This window comes from Archocentrus centrarchus, chromosome 22 (genome assembly GCF_007364275.1).
Source record: "Archocentrus centrarchus isolate MPI-CPG fArcCen1 chromosome 22, fArcCen1, whole genome shotgun sequence".
Taxonomy (NCBI): domain Eukaryota; kingdom Metazoa; phylum Chordata; class Actinopteri; order Cichliformes; family Cichlidae; genus Archocentrus; species Archocentrus centrarchus.
In genome coordinates this window covers 1248125-1271266 of record NC_044367.1, presented here as the reverse complement: position 1 = coordinate 1271266, position 23142 = coordinate 1248125, and the positions used below count along the sequence as shown (strand labels likewise).

Genomic DNA, 23142 nt, shown 5'->3' with positions numbered 1-23142 from the left:
TATTCCTTCTCCCATTTTATTCTTGAACTATCCGTGTCTATTATTGTTAAAGTTGACATAAGGGCTGTATACACCCTTGAGATAGTTTTGAATAGTGGCTGGCCGGTATGACATATACTCAACCGGAGACATAGGAGGTAACTTCCAATTTCCTTTTTGATTATTTCTGATAAAGTCACGTAATTGGAGATAACTAAAAAAATCCTTATTTGTCAACTTAAATTTCTCTTTTAACTGTTCTAGGGACATAAATACTCCATCCTTATAACAGTGTTCTAATCGGCTAATGCCTTTCTTCTGCCAGGATTTAAAGTTTCCAGTCTGAAAAATCTTCGGTAGCAATCTATTTCCCCATAAAGGGCTTTTAGGCGAAAGAAACCCTTCTAACTTAAACAATTCACGAAGTTTATACCAAATTTGAATTGACTGAATAATTAAAGGATTATCAGTTACCATCCTAATAGTTTTTATATCCCATTTATACAATAAATTTATTGGTGACTCCTCTTTCATCTCTAATGTTTCAATTCTAAGCCATGAAGGAGAAGATTCCATGTCAAACATCTATGCCAAAAACCTGAATTGAGCGGCATAATAATACAGCTGAAAATTAGGGAGATTGAGACCTCCATCCTCATACTGCAATGATAACTTATCCATGCTGAATCTTGGTGTCTTGCCTTGCCAAATAAATTTCCTAATTATTTTTTTAAGAGATGAAAAAAATACTTTTGGGACATGAATGGGAAGCGACTGAACATATTTTTCACTGAAAATCATGGAAATCAGTCTCAGTCGGCTCACCCAGAACCAGATCCACCTGAAGGGATCAAAGGCTCCGTAATGGATCAGAAACCATGTCCGAGTCCACCTGCAGAGCAGGAGAACCAAATGGATCTGGATCACGGATCAGGCTCCAGTCATTTCCCAGCTCATCCCATCCAGATCTGTTCATAATGGCTTAATTTTCCAGACACAATCTGCATTCTTTCTTTAAAATGTCCCATCCTCCCAAACCTGCACTGAAATATTTCAAATCTATAAAGCTGAGACATTTCTGATAACATGAAACGATGACTGACCTCTGACTTTTAACAGTAACTCAGTGAAACATCTCTGCTGTAGCTGTCAGAGCCGTCATCTATCAGTGAAGCTGATCTTAGATCAGATTAGAAATGGTTACACTGGAACATTAAAGCAGTTTTTCTATGAATGTCATGAAGCATTTTATGCAGTAGCAGCAGAAATAATAAAATAAACAAATAAAATTAAAAAGTGAGGTTGCTATTCCATCAATAAACATTTTACTGAATAATAATTGAAACAATGAAATGTTCATAAACTGCAGCAGAAACTTTGTTTTTTAACAGACTTTATTCCATCTGAGTGGACTGAGCTGATTAAAATGACTCTTTTCTCCCTTCCGAGATAAAAATTACGCTCAGCACTGACACGGGTTCATGTGGACTCTTTATTTGCCCGTTGCCATTGTCAATCCTGGTATAGCTCCACTGATGATTTCTTTCCTGCTGCCTGCACCCTCGGACCGCTGTTGTCACCGACAAACGGAACAAATAAAGGTTTCGTTTAAGAAAATTCTAAATATTCTCTGCTGATAAGTTTGTCTCCAAAGATCGCAGGTTAAATATTTCAAACATCTGTCTTATTTTTAAGTCCAGTTATTTATTTGTTCATTTATTTATCTGTTTGGTTTTTTTAAATTTACATTTCATGTGTTCATTTTTTGGAGGTCGGAACTACAGGAAGTGAAACTTTTGTAGCTCTCCGGAACCTTCCTATTTTGGTTCTGCCGTTAGCAGCAGCAGCTCTTCAGACGGGGTCCGTATAATCTGGCAGGTGAGCTCAGTATATGAATAAATCCCAGGTAACCGTGTTTTCTGAAGCGGGGTCACACCTGTAAGTTCGTGGTTACAGAATAACATGTGAGCGCCGGAGGAGCTTTAAAAGAGGCGGAGCGCTAAAAACGGAGGATTTCTGGCTGGAGTCTGGTGTGAGAGCAGCCGCGCTGATTGTTGCCCTGTCCCCCCACAGAGTCCGAGTCATGGCGGCCCAGGTGTCCGAGTCCGACCAGATCAAACAGGTAAGAGATGCTAGCGAGTTTTCATGTCGATTCGCTGGAAAGAGGCTCCGAACCGAGAGGCCGAAAGTCCTGTTTACCGCCGTGCACCCAGCAACCATTCACCCAGCCGGGCAGCACGGGAGCCTGCGAGGGGCAAACCGCGAGACAGCGACAAACGGTAGATGACAATAGAAACCGATAAAAATGTTCAATACTTTGAAACACTGTCAGAAAGCTGTAGCAGCTGCTCGGGACCAGCACAGGAGCGGGATAGGAAATAATGCTAATGTAGAAAAAGCCATTTAAAAATAGCAAGAAATAAGCGTAAAAATGTATGATTTAGTAAAAAGTGTTTTAAAAATAAAACATTAAAATTAATGAGGATAAAACAGCTGCAAGCACTTATGATTTTAACAAGCAAGTTTAAAGAAGCTTAAGTGAGGTCTTAAAAATTCAGCTTATAAAACTATTGAATTTGTGTAATTTATAAATAAAGTAAAACAAAATAATTCTGTCTGAAAATGATGGGTAAGAAGTGAATGAAACAAAGTTAGTAAAACAGTGAATCCATGGAAAATGCCGGCACCTGGGAAAGAAACAAAATTCCAACGAAATAGTTAAAAAAAGATTTTGAAACATTATATGAAAGGGTTAATTTATGCCCAAAATACTGTTCTGTGATTATGAATTAATAAATTACTTGAAAGGAAACAGCTGCTTCACTTTGCACAGTTATTTTTTCCTTGTAAATTCACCAGTTTATTTTCAGTTTGATCTTTTATTCAGTCGAGCCAACAACAGGAGCAGATCTCCATCACATATGAATTCATATCATAAATTCTACTAACACTTCTACTTCTGAGCTCTCACGGCCACCTTTAGAGCAGTTTTATAAAATCTTTTTTATTTCTAAAAATGAGAGAGGACTGAGCTCTCAGGTGAGCGCGTCCTGAAACCCGTACGAGGAAATCCCTCCACAGCTCTTCCGCTCTGCCTCTGCTGCAGACGGGAAACTCGGACAGTTTGAGTTTGATTCTCAGATTTTTGTTGAGTTCAGTGTTGAAGCCGTTCTGAGCCGTGTCTATTTCCTGTGTTCAGTTTAAGGAGTTTCTGGGGACGTACAACAAGGTGACAGAGAACTGCTTCATGGACTGTGTCCGAGACTTCACCACAAGAGACGTGAAGCCCGAGGAGGTAAAAATATCACTTCCTGTTTCTGCCGCTGTAAACGGCTGAGTTTTTATGGACCAAACTTTGAGTTTTTCCTCATTTCATGAGCAGTTAAAGTGAAACGGGTCACATCCTCACAGCTGTTTCTCCTTTGTTTCAGTCGAGCTGCTCCGAGTCGTGCCTGCAGAAGTATCTGAAGATGACTCAGAGGATCTCCATGCGTTTCCAGGAGTATCACATCCAGCAGAACGAGGCTCTGGCAGCTAAAGCTGGGCTGCTGGGACAGCCGCGCTGAGCCGGGCCGAGACCCTGAGACGGTTCCGGTCCAGCAGACCCTCTGACTCTGTGAAAACAGACTCTGAAACTGCAGATGACAGTTTTGCTGTAAGTCTGATCTGAAGCTCCGCCCCTTCATCATGGAGCCCCTGTCTGCAGGGTGAAGGAAGCAGTCAGGTGTTTGTGTCGAAGCATCATGGGAAACGTAGTTTACAACAGCAGATTCTTTGTTAAACTGCGGAATGATCCTTTAATGTGCATATTTCTAGCTGACCTTTCTTGTGTCTGGAAATAAAAAAATCTGACATCAGGAATGTGTGGAAGTTTTCATCCTGCTGTTAGGAAGTACTTTTACTCCGTACTGCTGTACACTCGCGCTGCTGGTTCACAGGTGGATATTCTTCCTTCTCTGTGTTTCTGATAAACATTTAAAAGGCTTGCAGCGCTTCAGTTATTTCATTCTTTTATTAATAACTTTAACCATTAACAAGATACAAAAGTGGGGCATTTACTCCATTAAAGTATTTTTGCTGCATTTCAGAGGAAATGGACCTTTTCCTGCAACCTACTTCAGATTATTACCCAATAAAATCAAACTGATGATGATAAATTATGAATACAGGGCTTTTATTTTGGTAGTGTTACTGCTGAGATCCCCTTTAGTTAGTGATGGCAGAAGCAGCCGGTGTGTTCCAGTAGTCAGTTTTCCTGGGAAAGGGGAAGCATCTATGTAACTCCAACAATAAGGATAAGAGCTTCAGGGCTTCTTTTAGCAGAGGAGACTTTAGGACCATCCTTTATTTTACAGGCTGTGGGACAGATTTACTAAGTTACTCTGATGCTGCAGTGGCAGATCGATCCACTAACAATGAGCTGTAATTTAATTACAAAGCTGCAGCCGGTTCACTTCAGTAATAACAGCGTTCTGCTGAGTGCAGCTCCAGCAGTGATGAAGGCCTGTTATCCACAATAATCCACAGTGAGCTGTGTTTCTATTGCTGACTGCAGCATCCAGGCATTAATTAACACAGGTTCATTAACATCTGCATTTTTACTGTTATCGCTTCAGATCCAGCAGCTCTCTGTGCTGCTGAGAAAAAGCAGCTCAGCTCATTTCTGCTCTCAGTAAAATCAGCATTACTGAGGAGGAGGATGTAACTCAGCCTGGGGACTGAGCCATTTTAGCTGCGCTCACAGCTTTGACACGATTCTCGTCCTGATAACGCCTGATGACGTAAGCTCTCCCAGGAGCAGCTGTCACAGCAGCAGCAGACAGGATGTTTTCATCATCAGTTTGTGCAGTTTGCAGTCAATTGTGTGCTGCAAACTTTGTAATACTCCTGCCCACAGCTTTCAGTGCCAGCCTGGCGCTGAGCCTCTCCAGGGAATCAGCAGCTTTGTAACATCTCTCAAAGGTCTGATCATCTGATTGTTGGTTTTCTCTGTATTATTGTAGGTCTTTACCTTACAGTATAAAGCAGATCAAGCTGACTGTTGTGATTTGATGCTATATAAATAAAACACTGAGCTGCTGTGGATGTAACTCTGACCCTAAATATTCCTTTGTCTTTAAATCTCCGACCTTTTTTCACAGTCTGTTCTCGTTTAAAATGACCTGCAGAGAACAGCAGGGCTACAACACGCTGTGGCGCACATAGAGTGTCATGCTGTTGAGAGATGAGTGTGAGGTTGTTCGGATTCTCAGAACACCCAAGTCCTCATCAACACTCCTACCCACATTTCCTTGACTGATGGCAGAGGGTAGGAAGAGGAGAGATGTGAAGAGATATCTGATGTTGCCTCAGCATAAAACAAACCACTTCAAAAACATTCCTTCTTCAGTTTCATCGGGATGGACACGCATTGATAGAAGCTGCAGATATTTCAGGGCTCGTTTTATTTGGGGTCAGTTCAGAACATCAAATCCAAACCTGCAGAAAACAACCTCAGGCTTTTATTCAGACACTTCCTGTGCATTTTATTTTGGAATAAAGTGTTTTCCCGTGACAAGGATAACACTGAACTCTGCTTTTTATTTAAGCTCAATTATTTTACTTTAGCCGTCTTCACTTTCTTCACCAAACCTGCAGGCGTCAGTCTGTGTGCTGTGAAAGAGGGAACTCCTTTACTGAAAACAGAACCATGAGACAAAATGAGTTTAATTGTGTCTTTATTGCCTGTCAGAGGGAATCTGTACAGCTCAGCATGAACTGCTTCATGCAGGACAGGAAACAAAAAATAGAGGATGACCAACAGCTCGTTCAAACTGTGACAGTGAAGGTATTCAAACAGGAAGTGTAACGTCCTCCAGGGCGGCAGCAGGAAAAGAAGAACAGCAGCTCATTCACAGCTTCAGTCGTATTCAACGTCTCTGTTTGACCTCTGCCCCCCATATGGACGTCTGTTCCTCTGAACCTGCAGCTGAGAGCCAAGACAAGAGTCAGCACACATACAGTGAGTGGATGAAGACACGGTTACCCAGAAGCCCTTGCTGAGGTGGCAGGTGAAGTTACCTTGACTCCTTCGAGCATGTGCGGGTCTTTCTGCAGTACGTTGTTGAGTCCTTCCTCTGTGCTAAAGCCAATCCAGCAGAACCCTCTGTGGAACCCAGTTTCTTTATCCTGAGGACACAGCGACACGCACACACGTCACGACAACTGCTCATGCTCAGAGCGGCATTCCCCCAGCCGCTTGGATCATCACCTGAGTCAGTGGTCACACACAGTACTTACAAAGGGCAGCAGACACTTCTTCACGGCGCCAAACTGTCCGAAGTACTCCTTCATCTCCTCTGAAACACACACAGGAACACCTGAGTACTTCCTGTCACATCTCCTGCTTCCTGTTTCTAATGATGAGTTGACGTATGTGCCCGAAGCTCATGCTGCTCTAAGCACTCAGTTGATCAGTTATTACACCCTGGGATCTCTGTGACATCACAGAGGTGCCACCAACCTGACCTTCAAACTGAGGGGCAGCCAATCAGAAGAAAGTCTGATTAAAGAGGGAGGAGCTAAAACTGTTTCGGACAGAGGATGAAATCAGGACGAGTTCCTCCGAACTGTGACGCCAGAGTTACTCTGATGACGTAAGAGAATAAGCCGCGCAGGATGGGTCCTTTAAAATGAACTAAGTCAGGTACACCACCAGGCAGGAGGTCAGCAGAAAGGACCCCCTCAGACACGTCACTAACACCTGCGTGAGCCGTAAATCCTCCCGCATCCCTCCGGACGTCACGCCCTCCTCACGCGGTAGCCTACCTGTCGGAAATCGCTACATGTGTATCAATAATAAGCTCTAGTGAGCGGACTCACTTGCGGCCACCGTCCACGGCACTTTGGACACGAACACCTCGAACACCTTCTTGGACGCCGCCATGCTGCCTCTGCTGACCTGTGACGTGATGCTGCATTCAGGGTCAACTGGGAGCTGTGAGCGCTGAGTGAGCCGCGGCTCCTCGTCTTTAAAAATACCAACTGATTTCTGAGTTTTTTTCATAAATTTGCAGATTTTAATTAATAAAAGTTTCACAAATATTTCCGTGCTTTTAATGTTTGATGTTTTACATCATAAAAACGGACCCCGCTTCTTGTTGCGTCACCGTGACCAAGGATCGAAAATCATTTTATGGAATAATTTCTGAGGTTCAACAAATGCAGCTTTGATCACGTGACTTAACAAGTTACCAGCGTGATCACAGAAATTTATACATACGTATGTAGTCTATGTATATATACATATATACATACGTATGTCTTTGAGCGTGACCTCTGCCTTCAGTCTCCTCACGCACGCAGTTTATAATTTTTCTTTTTTTTTTAACTTCCGGAGCAAGTGGCAGAGGCCAGTGACGTCATGGCTAAGATGGCAGCCTCCGCGGTGGAGAGTGGAGAGGACGCGTTTCGGAAAATTTTCAAGTTTTACAGGAGGCGAAGCCCCCCACCTGACTTCAGCAAGGTGATTGACTTCTCCAGGTGTGCCCCGAGTGAGCAGGTGAGAGCAGAGCTCCTCCTCCTCCGTCAGTGAGCCCTACAGGTGGAGCCCGGGGGGTACAATTGTGTGTGTGTGAAGATTGCTGTGCGGTAGTGATGGGCAAATGAAGCTTTTGTGAAGCACTGAACAGTGTGCCAGCAAAAGTTGTTTTTAATTCATAATCCAGCGGTTACCGTCGGCCGTACCAACGCTAAAACTGTACAGGCATGATGGAATGAACCTGACTGACTGTCTCGCACTGATGCCCTCACTCATTCATTCACACACACACACACACACACACACACACAACTTGAGCTTTTATTTTGTGTTTATCGTTTAGATCAAGCTCTAAATAAAAATCTATGAATCTCTCCCACGGGTGAATGTCCTCCATCACATTGTTGTGCTGGTAGGAGAAGGGCGACAGGACAGCTGTGTGTGTGTGTGTGTGTGTGTGTGTGTGTGTGTGTGTGTGTGTGTGTGTGTGTTGATCGAGTGAAAGAGTGAGGGTGTCAGAGCAAGACTTCAGTTTGGCTTTTTAAGGTTTCTATAGTTTTATTCATTTATTTATTGATACATTTTATTCTTTTAGTACTGTATGAGTGGACCTGGGTAGACACCCACATGTCTAGGTGGGGGTGTAGGGACAGAGGGCAGATGGGGGTGTAGTGAAGGGGATGCATGTTTTTCTTTTTTCTATTTTTAACATGTGTAGCACTTTGAGTTGCATCTTTATTGTATGCAAAGTGCTATATAAATTGATGCACCACCCTCACCTGCAGGTCTTTCTGTGTAAATCAAACTCACCTGGATGAAGCTATAGAAGTACCGATCAATGATCAATTGCGCCGATGGATTTAATGTATGAGGCTGTGATGGTCCCCCACACTTTAAATCTACAAACACGTGCAGTCTGACCTGCAGCTCACCTGGATCAGTCTGACTGATGTCACAAGTCCATCAGTGGACCCAGTCTGATTGGTCAAGATTTTGTCCTGTCAGAGTAACTGTAATCCCAGGATGCAGTTAAATGCACACATAAATCAAGACCCCACAGCTGGATGTTAACAGATCAAAGAGACGGTCATCAGATTTACAGCATCAGTGTCAGCTGAATGAGGAAAAGCTGAGACGTCTCAGGCTGCTTTTCTATTGGTTGGTACTAAAAGGATTTTACACCCCTGATAATTATTGCTGTGTGTGTGTGTATGTAGATTGTTCCAGTTAACCTTGACCCTGCAGCAGTGAGCGACGTGGAAGCCAGCAGAGTCGGATTACAGCCCGTCAGAGAGTGGCGAGCCTTCGGCCTGCGGGGACACCCAGGTAAATGCTCACATCTGCGTTTCAATAAAGTTTTTACTTTGAGAGAAAATGAGTATCTGACGGCTAAAACTTGAAGCGTGTGAGAAAGATTTTAGCGCTGCTTCAGTTCTCAGAGGCTGTTTGTGAATTTCCAGAGCAGATTGCTCGCTCCAGTTTAGCTCAGAGGTTCGTTATGAACGCCGCAGTGTTGGTTCTGCTGATTTGACCAAAGCGACAGAGACTGAAACTTTTTTAAAAACATTTTTTTTCTTGGACAGCGAACAATGACGATAAACAGGAAAGTGGGGGGGGGGCACAGGTTAGACACAAACGCCGGCCGCCTGCGCCATGGCCATACGGTGTACACAGTCACCTGCTCACCCACTGGGCCACCCTGGAGCTCGTTTTCTGCACATTTAATTAGTTCTATAAGTTTGTTTGAGTTGGTTTTCAGCTGAAACTGAGAAATCTGCTCATTTGGACTTGCCAGCAACATGTTTCAGTGAGGACTCAAAGCTGCCTAACACTGATGATGATGATGACGCTCTACATCAGAGCTTATTCACTGTCCTGTGTATCACGGGGTCAAACATGCGGCCCGGGGGCCAGAACCAGCCTGCCTGTGTGTCCCAGTGGATGGCTTTGGCAGTTATGAAACCTACATGAGTCATCTGAATGATTTTTAGTAAATGCACAGCTGCCCCTGGTCTCCAGGAGCATACAATCTGTAAAGTTAAAAAATAAATGCGAGCCTCTGAAAGGCGCTCAAAGCTTCTGTGAGAGTGAACAAATGAGCTTCTTTAGAGATTTTTCACCTAGTTGAGATTAAAATGGGTTTAATGTGTGTTTAGTTCTCTGGGTTATCATGAGGTCGCTCTAATGACAGTCGACTTCCTGTGACTCAGCGCTTTGCTCTTCTTTGTTCAGGGTTCATCTTCATCTCTAATCCATTCCTGTGCGGTGCGCAGCCTTTCTGGCTCAGACAGTGTCTGAAGATCTACCCCCAGAAACCAAATATCTGCAACCTGGACATGCACATGCCCTCCTCAGAGACCCAGGACATCTGGGGCAAGAGTGTTCACAGCCTCAGGTGAGTCTCACAGATATCTACATGCTGTACAGGTCACAGCCCAAGGGGAGCTGGGCCGCCTAATGCCAGGTAAACAGTCAGATAAAGAATGACCACTGAGTCCAAAGAGCCAGAGAAAAACTACCAACACATGCATCACTGGGAGGACGATGTACCTGTCATATTGCTCAGGTGTATCTGCACCTCTTAATGAAGGTACGTGTGCAGAGGTAATCAGCTGTAAACTCATCAGAACTCTGAGTTTACAGCTGATTTTCAAACCACTTGGTTTGTTCCACTAAACTGTTTGACTGTTTTGCAGCTTTTTGTCCTAAAATGTTCCTCTGATGTTGGCAAGTTTCTGTAACCTGACCTTTGGATGAATGTCGGCATTGAGCGGCTGCTTTTTGTGACATTCTGCTGTAAAAACAGTAAAATGGCAAAAGTGATGAAACAGTTTATTGTTTGTGTCAGGAGAACAAACTAACCCTTTGAGCAGCTCCAAATCTTGGCATCTTATTTAACTGAATAATAAACAGTTCAGGTCATCCTCAGTGCACGAATGCTGCATTTTGTAGATGTAAATATTTCATTGCCAACCAGCAGGTGGTGCTATTTTAAAGTCCACTGATGCTTGCGGGTTTGGGAAGTTCAGCTGCTGTCAGAGCTTTGAACAAACTGTGTGGGCATCACGTGATTAGAGGAGAGCAGCAGCTCCTGAATTCTGGTACCCATCCCTCTGTAATGTGTGTGATCCACAGATTTGCTCTGGCTGGAAAAAGAGAAGCGAAGACTCTCCTGGAGAGGCTGCGCTGGGTCACTCTGGGCTATCATTACAACTGGGACACAAAGGTGACCGTCACAGCGAGCTCTGCTTCGCGGTCCTGCAGATCAGCTCCTGACCTTGAACAGAAATCAAAATGATTATTTCAAAGTTCACTTACTGGCTGCAGGAGTTGTTAAAAATCATTTTTCTAATGACCCGCAGTCCGTTATGATGCACTTCATCTTCACGTTGTTTCTTGACCTCATTTCTGCTGTTCTGTTTGCAGACGTACTCTGCCAGCAATCACACGCCTTTCCCACGTGACCTCCACCATCTGTCTGTCCACATCACGGCTGCCTGTGGTTTCCCTGGCTTCATCTCGGAGGCAGGAATCCTCAACTACTACCGATCGGACTCTTCTCTGGGGATCCATGTGGACGAATCGGAGCTGGATCACACTCGGCCGCTGCTGTCATTCAGGTGAGAAGCTCCTGTTTTCACTATCAGGTCAGAGTGTTATTATTGGAAAGAAATGTTTCAGCTTCCTGTTTCCATGTTATTTCTAACAGTTTTGGTCAGTCAGCCATCTTCCTCTTGGGCGGACCCTGCAGACAGGACCCCCCCACAGCAATGCTCATGCACAGTGGGGATGTGATGGTGATGTCTGGCCCGAGCCGCCTTTTGTACCATGCAGTCCCACGCATCCTCCCCGCACCTCCGGGCCATTTGGCCTTAGAGAAGGGAGACTGTGGTCCGGCCTCGTCCCTGCAGGACGGCTCTGTGCTGGAGCCGGTGTCCGAAGAGGACTGGGCCGTCTGTTCCAGGTACATCCAGAGCTCCAGAGTGAATGTGACCATCAGACAGGTGCTGGCACCTGGGCAGAAATTTCCAGAAACTCCCTCTTCTTACCAAAGAACAGGTGCAGGACAGAAGGATGGGTACAATGATGGAGAGGCAGACGGAGAGAGTGGAAAGAGGAAGAGGAGCAGCAGTGACTCTGCTGATACAGTAGAGACATGAAACACACTCAGAGGACTTTTAGACTTTGCACCAGAGAGCTCCTTTGCACTGGCAGTTCACCTCCATGAAGGAGGGTTTGTGACTGGTTATTTGGTTTGTTTGTTTAAGGCTTTACGAGTGGATTAGCATGGAAATGTTGCCAGAGGTGAGATACGACCCAAATTAGGAGAGAACATTTGGGCTACGTTCACACTGCAGCCTGACGTGACCCAAAACCGATTTTTTTCACCCTCATGCGACCTGTATCCGATCTTTTCGTGCCAGTCTGAACAACACAAATCCGATTTTTTTCAAATGCGACCCAGGCCACTTGCATATATGGTCCTAAATCTGATACCTATCCGATCTTTTCAAATGCGACCTGTGTGCGTACGGCCAGGTCGCATTTATCCGACCTGCATGTCATTGATACTCAACAAACGTCACTATTCTGCGTTACGTGGACGCGGGAAGGAAAACATGTGACTTCCGCAAACATTGAGCACGCTCGCTACATGTGATGTTATCGCGTCCTCTACTGCGCATGCGGGACACTTTCAGGTTCGTCTGCTGTTCACACACACGCTGTTCACATGCTGTTCATCACATCCATATATTTGGAAATGTGAACGACTGCACAAAAAAATCGTATTTCACAAAAAATCGGAATTGGGTCACTTCAGGCTGCAGTGTGAATGTAGCCTTGGATCTGTGCTAACCTGGTTAGTCAGCGTTAAAATGATGTTTAACACTGTGAGATATGACACGCCCAGCCCTCACAAATATGATGAACTAATTCAGATCAGAAAACTTCACATCGGTGATGATCTGAGGAAAATAATCCAGAGCCAGAGTGGAGGGGACGTAGTTTTTCTGTTGTATGATTTGCACTCACTAACAGCAGAAGAAACAAGAGGGCAGTAAAACCAGCCACCTGAGACTGTTGAGTTCAGGTTACTCAGACTGAGAGTGCCAGGAGTGGAGAGCCAAGACACCCAAAATCCTTGTTTAAATGAGCCCCTCCTGCTCTGAGAACATTAAAGTCAAGTAAAGCAGGCAAGCATCAAACATTTATTAATATTTGATTTTTTTTTTTTTACCAAATATGTTCTTGTACAATAACAATTCACTGAATCTTCTTCATGAGAAGCTTCTGCAGTTTTTCTCAATCATTAAACAAAGCCTGACGTTCATGTTGAAACACGGAGGACATTTCATTTGTTGTGTAAATGCATCTTGTGCTCATGTTGTATCATTTCTTGATGCTTTGTAGTGTGACTGTTGGTAAATAGATTAAAGGTGACACAGAAAATAACCCCGTCCTGTCCTCATGGCAGATATGTTTTGTTTAAATCTCTTCAACTTTCAGTGTTCAGCCATCCATCCACTTATCCTGTTCAGGGTCACAGGAGCCTATCCAGATGACATGGGGTGAGAGGCAGGGTACACAGAACAACAGACAACCATCTATACTCACATTTGCTCTCTCATTCACACCTATGGGCAATTTAGAGTGGTCAATTAACCTAACCCCAGTAAGTGCATGTCTTTGGACTGTGGGAGGAAACTGGAGTACCCGGGGAAAACCCCACCCACACATGCGGAGAACATGCAAACTCCACACAGTGAGAGAGAGAGGCCCAGACCAAGGTGGAACTGGACCCAGGTGGTATTTAACTGTGAGGCAGTAGTGCTAACCACCAGTCTTGTAATTTGTTAAATAACGACTTTCTCTACAGCACAAAGTTGTTATTTAATAAACTACAGCACAAAGGGCTGTACAAATTAAACAACAATATAAAACTATTTACATATCTAATTTAGGAAAAAATACCCATAATTTATTAATTTGTTTTAAATGTATTTTTTATTTTATTTTTTATTATGAATCTGCACAAAATTATTTTTCGGCTGAGTCTCGCTCATTGCTGCTGTTTATTTCTAAGGTGATGGCTCCACATCAGAATTCTGAAACATTAAAGCTTCCAGTCCCACAGCCTAATGAAGGAGACATGGAAATTGCTTCAGTTTGTCACAAATCAAAGTGGTATGAATGTGACTGATCAAACAGGTATTCCTGATGACAAATTTTCATTATTCTAAACTGTGCTGTTAATTCCAGCAATGTAAGAGACTCAACAGCAGATTACAAGCGAGTACAAAAAGGTCTATTTGGAGACTATCTATCTCCTTCATACACTAGCTGCAACATGAGCAATTCCTTTTGCTGTTCAAATGTCGGCCCAGTACCCAAACCTGAGACACATCCAGCAAAAATAGGGGAGACAAGCTCCTCTGCCTGAACAACAGGCAACACACCTTTGTCACTTAAATTTGAAGATACTTTTGACAGTATGCTTCTACCTTTTGTCAGAAATTTCAATCCCATAATGATCTGCTACTTTTAACAGCTAGTCCTTAAGATACTTGTCCAAGATAATCTCCATTGGACCCTCAAAAAAAGTCAGCAATGTCCAGCATACACAAACAGCAGAGCAAGTCAAACCCAACAAAATCCAGGAGAGCAAGCAAGCGAATATACAAGCACTAGCCAAGGCAAAAGACCATAACAACACTCACAACACTGATGGTGCACAAATGATTGATGCAAGTAATGACCAGGTAAATTGGGGGCTGTTTCACGTGATTGGTTGGTTAAGTGGAAGCCCCGCCCATTCATCCACTGTGGGAGACGAGATTCACAGTCCTTATGTGTCTATTTGGCAAGAGCAACGGAGAATTATGACTTTGCTTCTGAAACCTAAATCCACTTTCCTCAACAGAAAAGACAGATCTGGAAATCAAATAAAGACAAACTGCCAGCTTACCATTCAAACATATTACAAAGTTTCCTTGAGTGTCTATTTGGCAAGAGCAACACAGCAATATGATGATGCTTCTGAAACCTAAATCCACTGACACTGTTCCTCAACACAAGAGACAGATCAAGAAATCCTCAAATGACACACCCACAACCTAACATTGAACTACAAAGACTAACATTAAACTCCAAAGTCTCTTTGGAGCTGAATGCTAAAGCTTCTCAATCCAGGTCTGGATTGAGTCCAAAACTGCAGTCATTTTGCAATAAAAACTCAAGAACCGAGAATGTTTCCTCAACAGAAAAGATAGATCAGGAGATCAAATAGACAAACTGACAGCTTACCATTCAAACACATTACAGTCTCTTGGGAGACTCACAAAAATTGCCATAGCTGACTGTATCTCAAGTCATCAAGGCGGGAATTGGGTTAAGTTTTCAATCAGCAATAATCACGTCTCAGTAAAACTTCATAGACTATGAAATTGCCTCTGCACAAGAATAACCAGTACCTTTACAATCTTTAAGGTGAGTATCAATCAACACTCACAACACTGATGGTGCACAAATGATTGATGCAAGTAATGACCAGGTAAATTGGGGGATGTTTCACGTGATTGGTTGGTTAAATGGAAGCCCCGCCCATTCATCCACTGTAGGAGACGAGATTCACAGTCCTTATGTGTCTATTTGGCAAGAGCAACGGAGAATTATGACTTTGCTTCTGAAACCTAAATCCACTGAGAACTTTCCTCAACAGAAAAGACAGATCAAGAAATCCTCAAATGACACACCCACAACCTAACATTGAACTACAAAGACTAACATTAAACTCCAAAGTCTCTTTGGAGTTGAATGCTAAAGCTTCTCAATCCAGGTCTGGATTGAGTCCAAAACTGCAGTCATTTTGCAATAAAAACTCAAGAACCGAGAATGTTTCCTCAACAGAAAAGATAGATCAGGAGATCAAATAGACAAACTGACAGCTTACCATTCAAACACATTACAGTCTCTTGGGAGACTCACAAAAATTGCCATAGCTGACTGTATCTCAAGTCATCAAGGCGGGAATTGGGTTAAGTTTTCAATCAGCAATAATCACGTCTCAGTAAAACTTCATAGACTATGAAATTGCCTCTGCACAAGAATAACCAGTACCTTTACAATCTTTAAGGTGAGTATCAATCAACACTCACAACACTGATGGTGCACAAATGATTGATGCAAGTAATGACCAGGTAAATTGGGGGATGTTTCACGTGATTGGTTGGTTAAATGGAAGCCCCGCCCATTCATCCACTGTAGGAGACGAGATTCACAGTCCTTATGTGTCTATTTGGCAAGAGCAACGGAGAATTATGACTTTGCTTCTGAAACCTAAATCCACTGAGAACTTTCCTCAACAGAAGAGACAGATCAAGAAATCCTCAAATGACACACCCACAACCTAACATTAATCTACAAAGACTAACATTAAACTCCAAAGTCTCTTTGGAGTTGAATGCTAAAGCTTCTCAATCCAGGTCTGGATTGAGTCCAAAACTGCAGTCATTTTGCAATAAAAACTCAAGAACCGAGAATGTTGCTGAACAGAAAAGATAGATCAGGAGATCAAATAGACAAACTGACAGCTTACCATTCAAACACATTACAGTCTCTTGGGAGACTCACAAAAATTGCCATAGCTGACTGTATCTCAAGTCATCAAGGCGGGAATTGGGTTAAGTTTTCAATCAGCAATAATCACGTCTCAGTAAAACTTCATAGACTATGAAATTGCCTCTGCACAAGAATAACCAGTACCTTTACAATCTTTAAGGTGAGTATCAATCAACACTCACAACACTGATGGTGCACAAATGATTGATGCAAGTAATGACCAGGTAAATTGGGGGATGTTTCACGTGATTGGTTGGTTAAATGGAAGCCCCGCCCATTCATCCACTGTAGGAGACGAGATTCACAGTCCTTATGTGTCTATTTGGCAAGAGCAACGGAGAATTATGACTTTGCTTCTGAAACCTAAATCCACTTTCCTCAACAGAAAAGACAGATCTGGAAATCAAATGAAGACAAACTGCCAGCTTACCATTCAAACATATTACAAAGTTTCCTTGAGTGTCTATTTGGCAAGAGCAACACAGCAATACGATGATGCTTCTGAAACCTAAATCCACTGACACTGTTCCTCAACACAAGAGACAGATCAAGAAATCCTTAAATGACACACCCACAACCTAACATTGAACTACAAAGACTAACATTAAACTCCAAAGTCTCTTTGGAGCTGAATGCTAAAGCTTCTCAATCCAGGTCTGGATTGAGTCCAAAACTGCAGTCATTTTGCAATAAAAACTCAAGAACCGAGAATGTTTCCTCAACAGAAAAGATAGATCAGGAGATCAAATAGACAAACTGACAGCTTACCATTCAAACACATTACAGTCTCTTGGGAGACTCACAAAAATTGCCATAGCTGACTGTATCTCAAGTCATCAAGGCGGGAATTGGGTTAAGTTTTCAATCAGCAATAATCACGTCTCAGTAAAACTTCATAGACTATGAAATTGCCTCTGCACAAGAATAACCAGTACCTTTACAATCTTTAAGGTGAGTATCAATCAACACTCACAACACTGATGGTGCACAAATGATTGATGCAAGTAATGACCAGGTAAATTGGGGGATGTTTCACGTGATTGGTTGGTTAAATGGAAGCCCCGCCCATTCATCCACTGTAGGAGACGAGATTCACAGTCCTTATGTGTCTATTTGGCAAGAGCAACGGAGAATTATGACTTTGCTTCTGAAACCTAAATCCACTGAGACTGTTCCTCAACAGAAGAGACAGATCAAGAAATCCTCAAATGACACACCCACAACCTAACATTAAACTACAAAGACTAACATTAAACTCCAAAGTCTCTTTGGAGTTGAATGCTAATGCTTCTCAATCCAGGTCTGGATTGAGTCCAAAACTGCAGTCATTTTGCAATAAAAACTCAAGAACCGAGAATGTTTCCTCAACAGAAAAGACAGATCAGGAGATCAAATAGACAAACTGACAGCTTACCATTCAAACACATTACAGTCTCTTGGGAGACTCACAAAAATTGCCATAGCTGACTGTATCTCAAGTCATCAAGGCGGGAATTGGGTTAAGTTTTCAATCAGCAATAATCACGTCTCAGTAAAACTTCATAGACTATGAAATTGCCTCTGCACAAGAATAACCAGTACCTTTACAATCTTTAAGGTGAGTATCAATCAACACTCACAACACTGATGGTGCACAAATGATTGATGCAAGTAATGACCGGGTATAGTGGGGGATGTTTCACGTGATTGGTTGGTTAAATGGAAGCCCCGCCCATTCATCCACTGTAGGAGACGAGATTCACAGTCCTTATGTGTCTATTTGGCAAGAGCAACGGAGAATTATGACTTTGCTTCTGAAACCTAAATCCACTTTCCTCAACAGAAAAGACAGATCTGGAAATCAAATACAGACAAACTGCCAGCTTACCATTCAAACATATTACAAAGTTTCCTTGAGTGTCTATTTGGCAAGAGCAACACAGCAATACGATGATGCTTCTGAAACCTAAATCCACTGACACTGTTCCTCAACACAAGAGACAGATCAAGAAATCCTCAAATGACACACCCACAACCTAACATTGAACTACAAAGACTAACATTAAACTCCAAAGTCTCTTTGGAGCTGAATGCTAAAGCTTCTCAATCCAGGTCTGGATTGAGTCCAAAACTGCAGTCATTTTGCAATAAAAACTCAAGAACCGAGAATGTTTCCTCAACAGAAAAGATAGATCAGGAGATCAAATAGACAAACTGACAGCTTACCATTCAAACACATTACAGTCTCTTGGGAGACTCACAAAAATTGCCATAGCTGACTGTTGTGTAGCGACTCCACCACCATTTGCCCCTACACCTTTGAGCAGGGAGTACTGCACCGCTGACTCGCTCTTAATTGATCACAAACAATTCAGCTCCCACATTGCACTTCAAGATGTTTATTTGTATGTTCCGAGCTTCCACACAGCAGTCAAGCCCAAGCATATGCAGGCTACTTCATGGCACTCCATACAAAGCGAGGCATCACATAGAAAGCGTGAAGAAAGTGCTTAGAAAGCGGTCAACAAAAATACACTCTTCCTACTCACCGATACTCCATGCTGACACACCGGTGACCAGGTGATTATATTTCCTACCCATTAACCAAACACCTCCCACGTGACCTACGTGCCTGCCGTAATCCCAGGCATAAACATGCAACACCGTAAATTCACCATAAAACCAACTGAGTTGTATATGGCTCTTACATCCCAGCCCCTAATTATTACACAATGTAATAATTATAAACCATAAAACTATACATTCTAGATACCACACATGCTGATTCAAAATTTATCACACCTAAATAAAAATAAGTAAAGTTCAAAGTTTAAACCAAGGGTTCCACCCTATGGCCAAACTAAACAATGTTCTGCAAGTCTGTCAGTCTAAGTTGTCAGCACACTATCTAGATCATCTCTTCAATAGAACGTCATACATCTGCCTCCAATAGCAAACAGACTTTCGTTATAGGCCTGTCCAAACAGTTAGTCTTGGTCTTGATTTTTAAGCGTCGCACAAATCCTCTCTCATCTGTGAAAGTCTGAATGATTCTCCCCATAAGCCAGGAATTGCGAGGAGAAGTCTCATCAATGATAAGCACAACGTCTCCCACCACCATGTTGCGCTTGATGCCACTCCATTTATGCCGTTCCTGCAGCTGAAGTAAATACTCCTTAGACCATCTCTTCCAAAACAAGTCAGCCATATACTGAACCTGTCTCCAACGACGACGAACATAAATGTCATCCCTTTGAAACTCTCCAGGTGGTAATACCGGAAAGGTCTTCAATAGCAATAGATGATTTGGAGTTAATGCTTCCAAGTCATTAGGATCCGTAGATGCCTTAGTAATCGGACGTCCATTCAAAATAGCTTCCACCTCACAAAGAGCAGTGTGGAATCCATCCTCATCCAGGGTCTGCAGCTTAAATGTGGAGTTGAGAACCTTCCTTATAGATCTTATCAACCTTTCCCAAGAGCCTCCATGATGTGATCCTGTTGGAGGGTTAAAAAGCCACTTGATGCCCTTCTGAAGAAGGTAATCATGGATCTGCCCATGATTCCATCCTTCCAAAGCTTCTCTCAACTCTCGTTCTCCTCCAATGAAATTGGTACCGTTATCAGCCCTCATCTCTTGAACCTGGCCCCGTCTTGCTATGAATCGTCGCAATGCATTGATGAAAGAATCCGTGTCCAATGATGTTGCTACCTCAATATGAACAGCTCTTATAGCTAAACAAGTAAAGATCACTCCATACCTTTTCACTCTGTTCCTTCGGCTTTTGACTTCAAATGGTCCAAATTAATCTACTCCAACTCTAGTGAATGGAGCTTCATCAGGGTATACCCTGTCTGTAGGCAAATCTGCCATTTTTTGACACACTGGAATTGCTTGTAGCCGACGACAAATTACACATTTTGAAAGAATTTTTCTTATTGCTGTACTTGCACCTGGAATCCAATATTTTTGGCGTAATCTTGACAACATGTAATTACGTCCGCCATGACCCACTTCATGATGTATGTGCCTCAACAGTAGATCTGTTATATGCAATCCTTTCTCCAGTATGATCGGATGTTTTGTCTCTTCTGGCATCAGTGCCCTAGATAACCGTCCACCAACTCTGAGAATCCCATCCTTTACCACAGGAGAAAGCCTAAAGATATGACTTTTCCTTTTGACGTTTCTACCACTCTGCAAACATGCAAGTTCATCAGAATATGCTGTTTTCTGGCAGAACTTAATTATTTCATTCTCAGCATTTGTCAGCTCATCTACTGTTAGCAGACTTCCAAAAGCTTGACCTTTAGCTTGATTTACTGACTCAGGTTGGGCAGAAACCAAATCCAACTCCTTCCTTTTCCGACAAAGTTGCAAGAACAAAGTCTTAAACCTCAAGATCCAAGCTACTGCCCTTCTCAATCGAGTCCATGAGGAGAAGTACTCCATTAAACTCATAATTACATCCATTGCATTAGAACAATGTAGGGCATTTGCTACCATACTGATTCTCATCTCTGGATCATTCACCAAAGGTTCAGTCAGACAATCTGGATTTACAGGCCATTCCTGTTCAGGCTGCAGAAGATAAGATGGTCCTGAGAGCCAGGTCTTCGTCCTCAAGAAAACATCTATCTTCAAACCCCTAGAAGCTACATCTGCTGGATTGCTTGAAGTGTTGACATACCTCCATTGAGAAGGGTGTGACACTTTTAGAATCTCTAAGACCCTGTTTGCAACAAAGGTACGAAACCTTAATGTCTCATTGTTAATGTACTTCAAAACAGTAGTACTATCTGTCCAAAACACTGACTGCTGAAGGTCCATGTGCAACTCCTGTTTCCAAAAAGAATCCATACGACTTGCTAAAGTAGCAGCTGTCAGTTCCATGCGAGGTACTGTCACTGACTTCAGAGGTGCCACCCTAGATTTTCCCATAATAAAGGCACTATGCACTTGTGAACGAATACTTTGCAACAGCAGGTAAGTCACTGCACCGTAACCATCTTCATTTGCATCTGAAAAATGATACAATTGTGCTGTAATGACATCACCAAAGTCTGACGGTTTAAGACACCTAGCCACCTGAAACTGTTCCAACTGACGAAGCTCGTCCAGCCAATTCCTCCACTCATGTTCAGCTGATGGTGGTATGGGATCATCCCAACCCAGCTCACGTCTAGACAACCTTTGCAAGATGATCTTTGCAGACAGGACAATGGGGCTCAGAATACCCAGAGGATCGTAAATTGAACTGATGACAGAAAGAATTCCCCTTCGTGTTAGAGGTCTGTCTTGCACCATAATCTTGAACTTAAAAGTGTCAGACTGAATGCACCATTGCACACCCAGTACCCTTTCCACTGGCAACAAACCATTTTCCAAATCCAAATCCTTCATGCCTTGTGCCCTTTGTGCCTCTGGTATGGCAGCCACAACTGCACGCCGATTGCTCATCCATTTTGTCAGTCTAAACCCGCCTTTAGAGCAAATGGAAACAAGGTCATGGTAGAGCACGACTGCCTCCCTTTCACTTGCTACTGACACAAGACAATCATCCACATAAAAACAGCATAGAAGTTTATCGACAGTCTGTTGATCATACTGCTCCTTATTGTCTTCTGCACATTTCCTCAAGGCAAAGTTGGCAACACTTGGTGAAGAAGTTGCACCAAAGAGATGCACTCGCATTCTGAAGTCGACTAACTCCTGCGTGATGTCTCCATTGGGCCACCACAAGAAACGCAACAAATCCATGTCCTCAACTGGCACCCTGACCTGATGGTACATGGACTCAATGTCTGCTGCAATCACCACTGGCTCCTTTCTGAACCTAGTTACAACTCCTATCAAAGAGCTAGTGAGATCTGGTCCCTGCATGAGTTCAGCATTAAGTGAAGCTGACTGAAAGGTAGCTCCACAGTCAAACACCACACGAATCTTACCCTTCTGAGGGTGATACACACCATGATGTGGGATATACCATAATCTCCCATCACTGCGTGCCAGTTCATCTTCAGACACTTGCTCTGCAAACCCTTTTGAAATGATGTCATTCATAAAGTTGGTGTAGTGTTGTTGAAACAAGGGATCCTTCTTAAACCTCCTTGTTAAATTCAAAGTACGTTGCTCAACAATCTTTCTGTTGTTTGGCATATTCAACTGAGTCCCTTTCAGTGGCAATGCTATCTGATAATGGCCATCCACAAGGGTAGCTGATTCTGACACCACTTTCATAAATTTTTGGTCTTCTATAGACAAAGCAAGTTGTTCATCATGTTTACATTCTGGGAAATCATTCTTAAACTGCTGCTTCCAAAGCTCGTCCAGGGTCAAAACTGAAATCCTACTGACTGTTGCAACATCCATTTCATCTCCATTTTCTCCTCCCAATGGTCCATTTACAGTCCAGCCAAGAGTTGTCCTAATAGCATAAGGTCCATCATTTATACCTTGGATCACCTGTAATGGTTCCAACATTGAACTCCAAAGTCTCTTTGGAGTTGAATGCTGATGCTTCTCAATCCAGGTCTGGATTGAGTCCAAAATTACAGTCATTTTGCAATACAAAACTCAAGAACCGAGAATGTTTCCTCAACAGAAAAGACAGATAAAGAGATCAAATAGACAAACTGACAGCTTACCATTCAAACACATTACAGTCTCTTGGGAGACTCACAAAAATTGCCATAGCTGACTGTATCTCAAGTCATCAAGGCGGGAATTGGGTAAAGTTTTCAATCAGCAATAATCACGTCTCAGTAAAACTTCATAGACTATGAAATTGCCTCTGCACAAGAATAATCTGCACCTTTACAATCTTTAATGTGAGTATCAATCGACACTCACAACACTGATGGTGCACAAATGATTGATGCAAGTAATGAGTGGGTAAATTGGGGGATGTTTCACGTGATTGGTTGGTTAAGTGGAAGCCCCGCCCATTCATCCACTGTGGGAGACGAGATTCACAGTCCTTATGTGTGTGGCCGACTTGGGTTATGGTGAGTGATCACTCCTTTTTTTGTTTCTCTCTCTCCGT

General features: G+C 42.9%; 3 protein-coding genes and 6 non-coding genes across 10 annotated transcripts; 2 read left to right on the top strand and 7 right to left on the bottom strand.

The window, feature by feature from the left end:
- The first annotated feature begins 1766 nt into the window (after positions 1 to 1766).
- Positions 1767 to 3836, top strand: timm9 (translocase of inner mitochondrial membrane 9 homolog). 2 transcript variants are annotated; one of them, XM_030718510.1, is made up of 4 exons: positions 1767 to 1857; positions 2053 to 2101; positions 3179 to 3274; positions 3411 to 3836. In XM_030718510.1, exons 2-4 carry the CDS (start codon positions 2063 to 2065, stop codon positions 3543 to 3545), a joined length of 270 nt encoding a protein of 89 aa, XP_030574370.1. In that variant the 5' UTR covers positions 1767 to 1857; positions 2053 to 2062; the 3' UTR covers positions 3546 to 3836. The 2 variants fall into 2 exon arrangements, with proteins under 2 accessions (XP_030574370.1, XP_030574369.1); XM_030718509.1 differs by having other exon boundaries at positions 1797 to 1857; positions 1936 to 2101.
- Positions 3837 to 5679: 1843 nt separating this feature from the next.
- On the bottom strand, positions 5680 to 6979 carry slirp (SRA stem-loop interacting RNA binding protein). The gene is made up of 4 exons (XM_030719035.1): positions 6841 to 6979; positions 6259 to 6317; positions 6040 to 6147; positions 5680 to 5947 (listed from the first exon to the last, which is right to left on the bottom strand). Exons 1-4 carry the CDS (start codon positions 6902 to 6904, stop codon positions 5879 to 5881), a joined length of 300 nt encoding a protein of 99 aa, XP_030574895.1. The 5' UTR covers positions 6905 to 6979; the 3' UTR covers positions 5680 to 5878.
- Positions 6980 to 7381: 402 nt separating this feature from the next.
- Positions 7382 to 12941, top strand: alkbh1 (alkB homolog 1, histone H2A dioxygenase). The gene is made up of 6 exons (XM_030718865.1): positions 7382 to 7519; positions 8716 to 8824; positions 9731 to 9893; positions 10634 to 10724; positions 10925 to 11118; positions 11208 to 12941. Exons 1-6 carry the CDS (start codon positions 7382 to 7384, stop codon positions 11656 to 11658), a joined length of 1146 nt encoding a protein of 381 aa, XP_030574725.1. The 3' UTR covers positions 11659 to 12941.
- A 1880-nt stretch (positions 12942 to 14821) lies between these two features.
- Positions 14822 to 14961, bottom strand: LOC115773152 (U4 spliceosomal RNA). Its single transcript, XR_004019082.1, has one exon. It is a non-coding gene; the product is annotated as a U4 spliceosomal RNA (small nuclear RNA).
- A 506-nt stretch (positions 14962 to 15467) lies between these two features.
- Positions 15468 to 15607, bottom strand: LOC115773151 (U4 spliceosomal RNA). The gene has a single exon (XR_004019081.1). It is a non-coding gene; the product is annotated as a U4 spliceosomal RNA (small nuclear RNA).
- A 505-nt stretch (positions 15608 to 16112) lies between these two features.
- Positions 16113 to 16252, bottom strand: LOC115773150 (U4 spliceosomal RNA). Its single transcript, XR_004019080.1, has one exon. It is a non-coding gene; the product is annotated as a U4 spliceosomal RNA (small nuclear RNA).
- Positions 16253 to 16903: 651 nt separating this feature from the next.
- Positions 16904 to 17043, bottom strand: LOC115773149 (U4 spliceosomal RNA). The gene has a single exon (XR_004019079.1). It is a non-coding gene; the product is annotated as a U4 spliceosomal RNA (small nuclear RNA).
- Positions 17044 to 17549: 506 nt separating this feature from the next.
- Positions 17550 to 17689, bottom strand: LOC115773148 (U4 spliceosomal RNA). The gene has a single exon (XR_004019078.1). It is a non-coding gene; the product is annotated as a U4 spliceosomal RNA (small nuclear RNA).
- Positions 17690 to 22762: 5073 nt separating this feature from the next.
- Positions 22763 to 22902, bottom strand: LOC115773147 (U4 spliceosomal RNA). Its single transcript, XR_004019077.1, has one exon. It is a non-coding gene; the product is annotated as a U4 spliceosomal RNA (small nuclear RNA).
- Between the last annotated feature and the right edge of the window lie 240 nt (positions 22903 to 23142).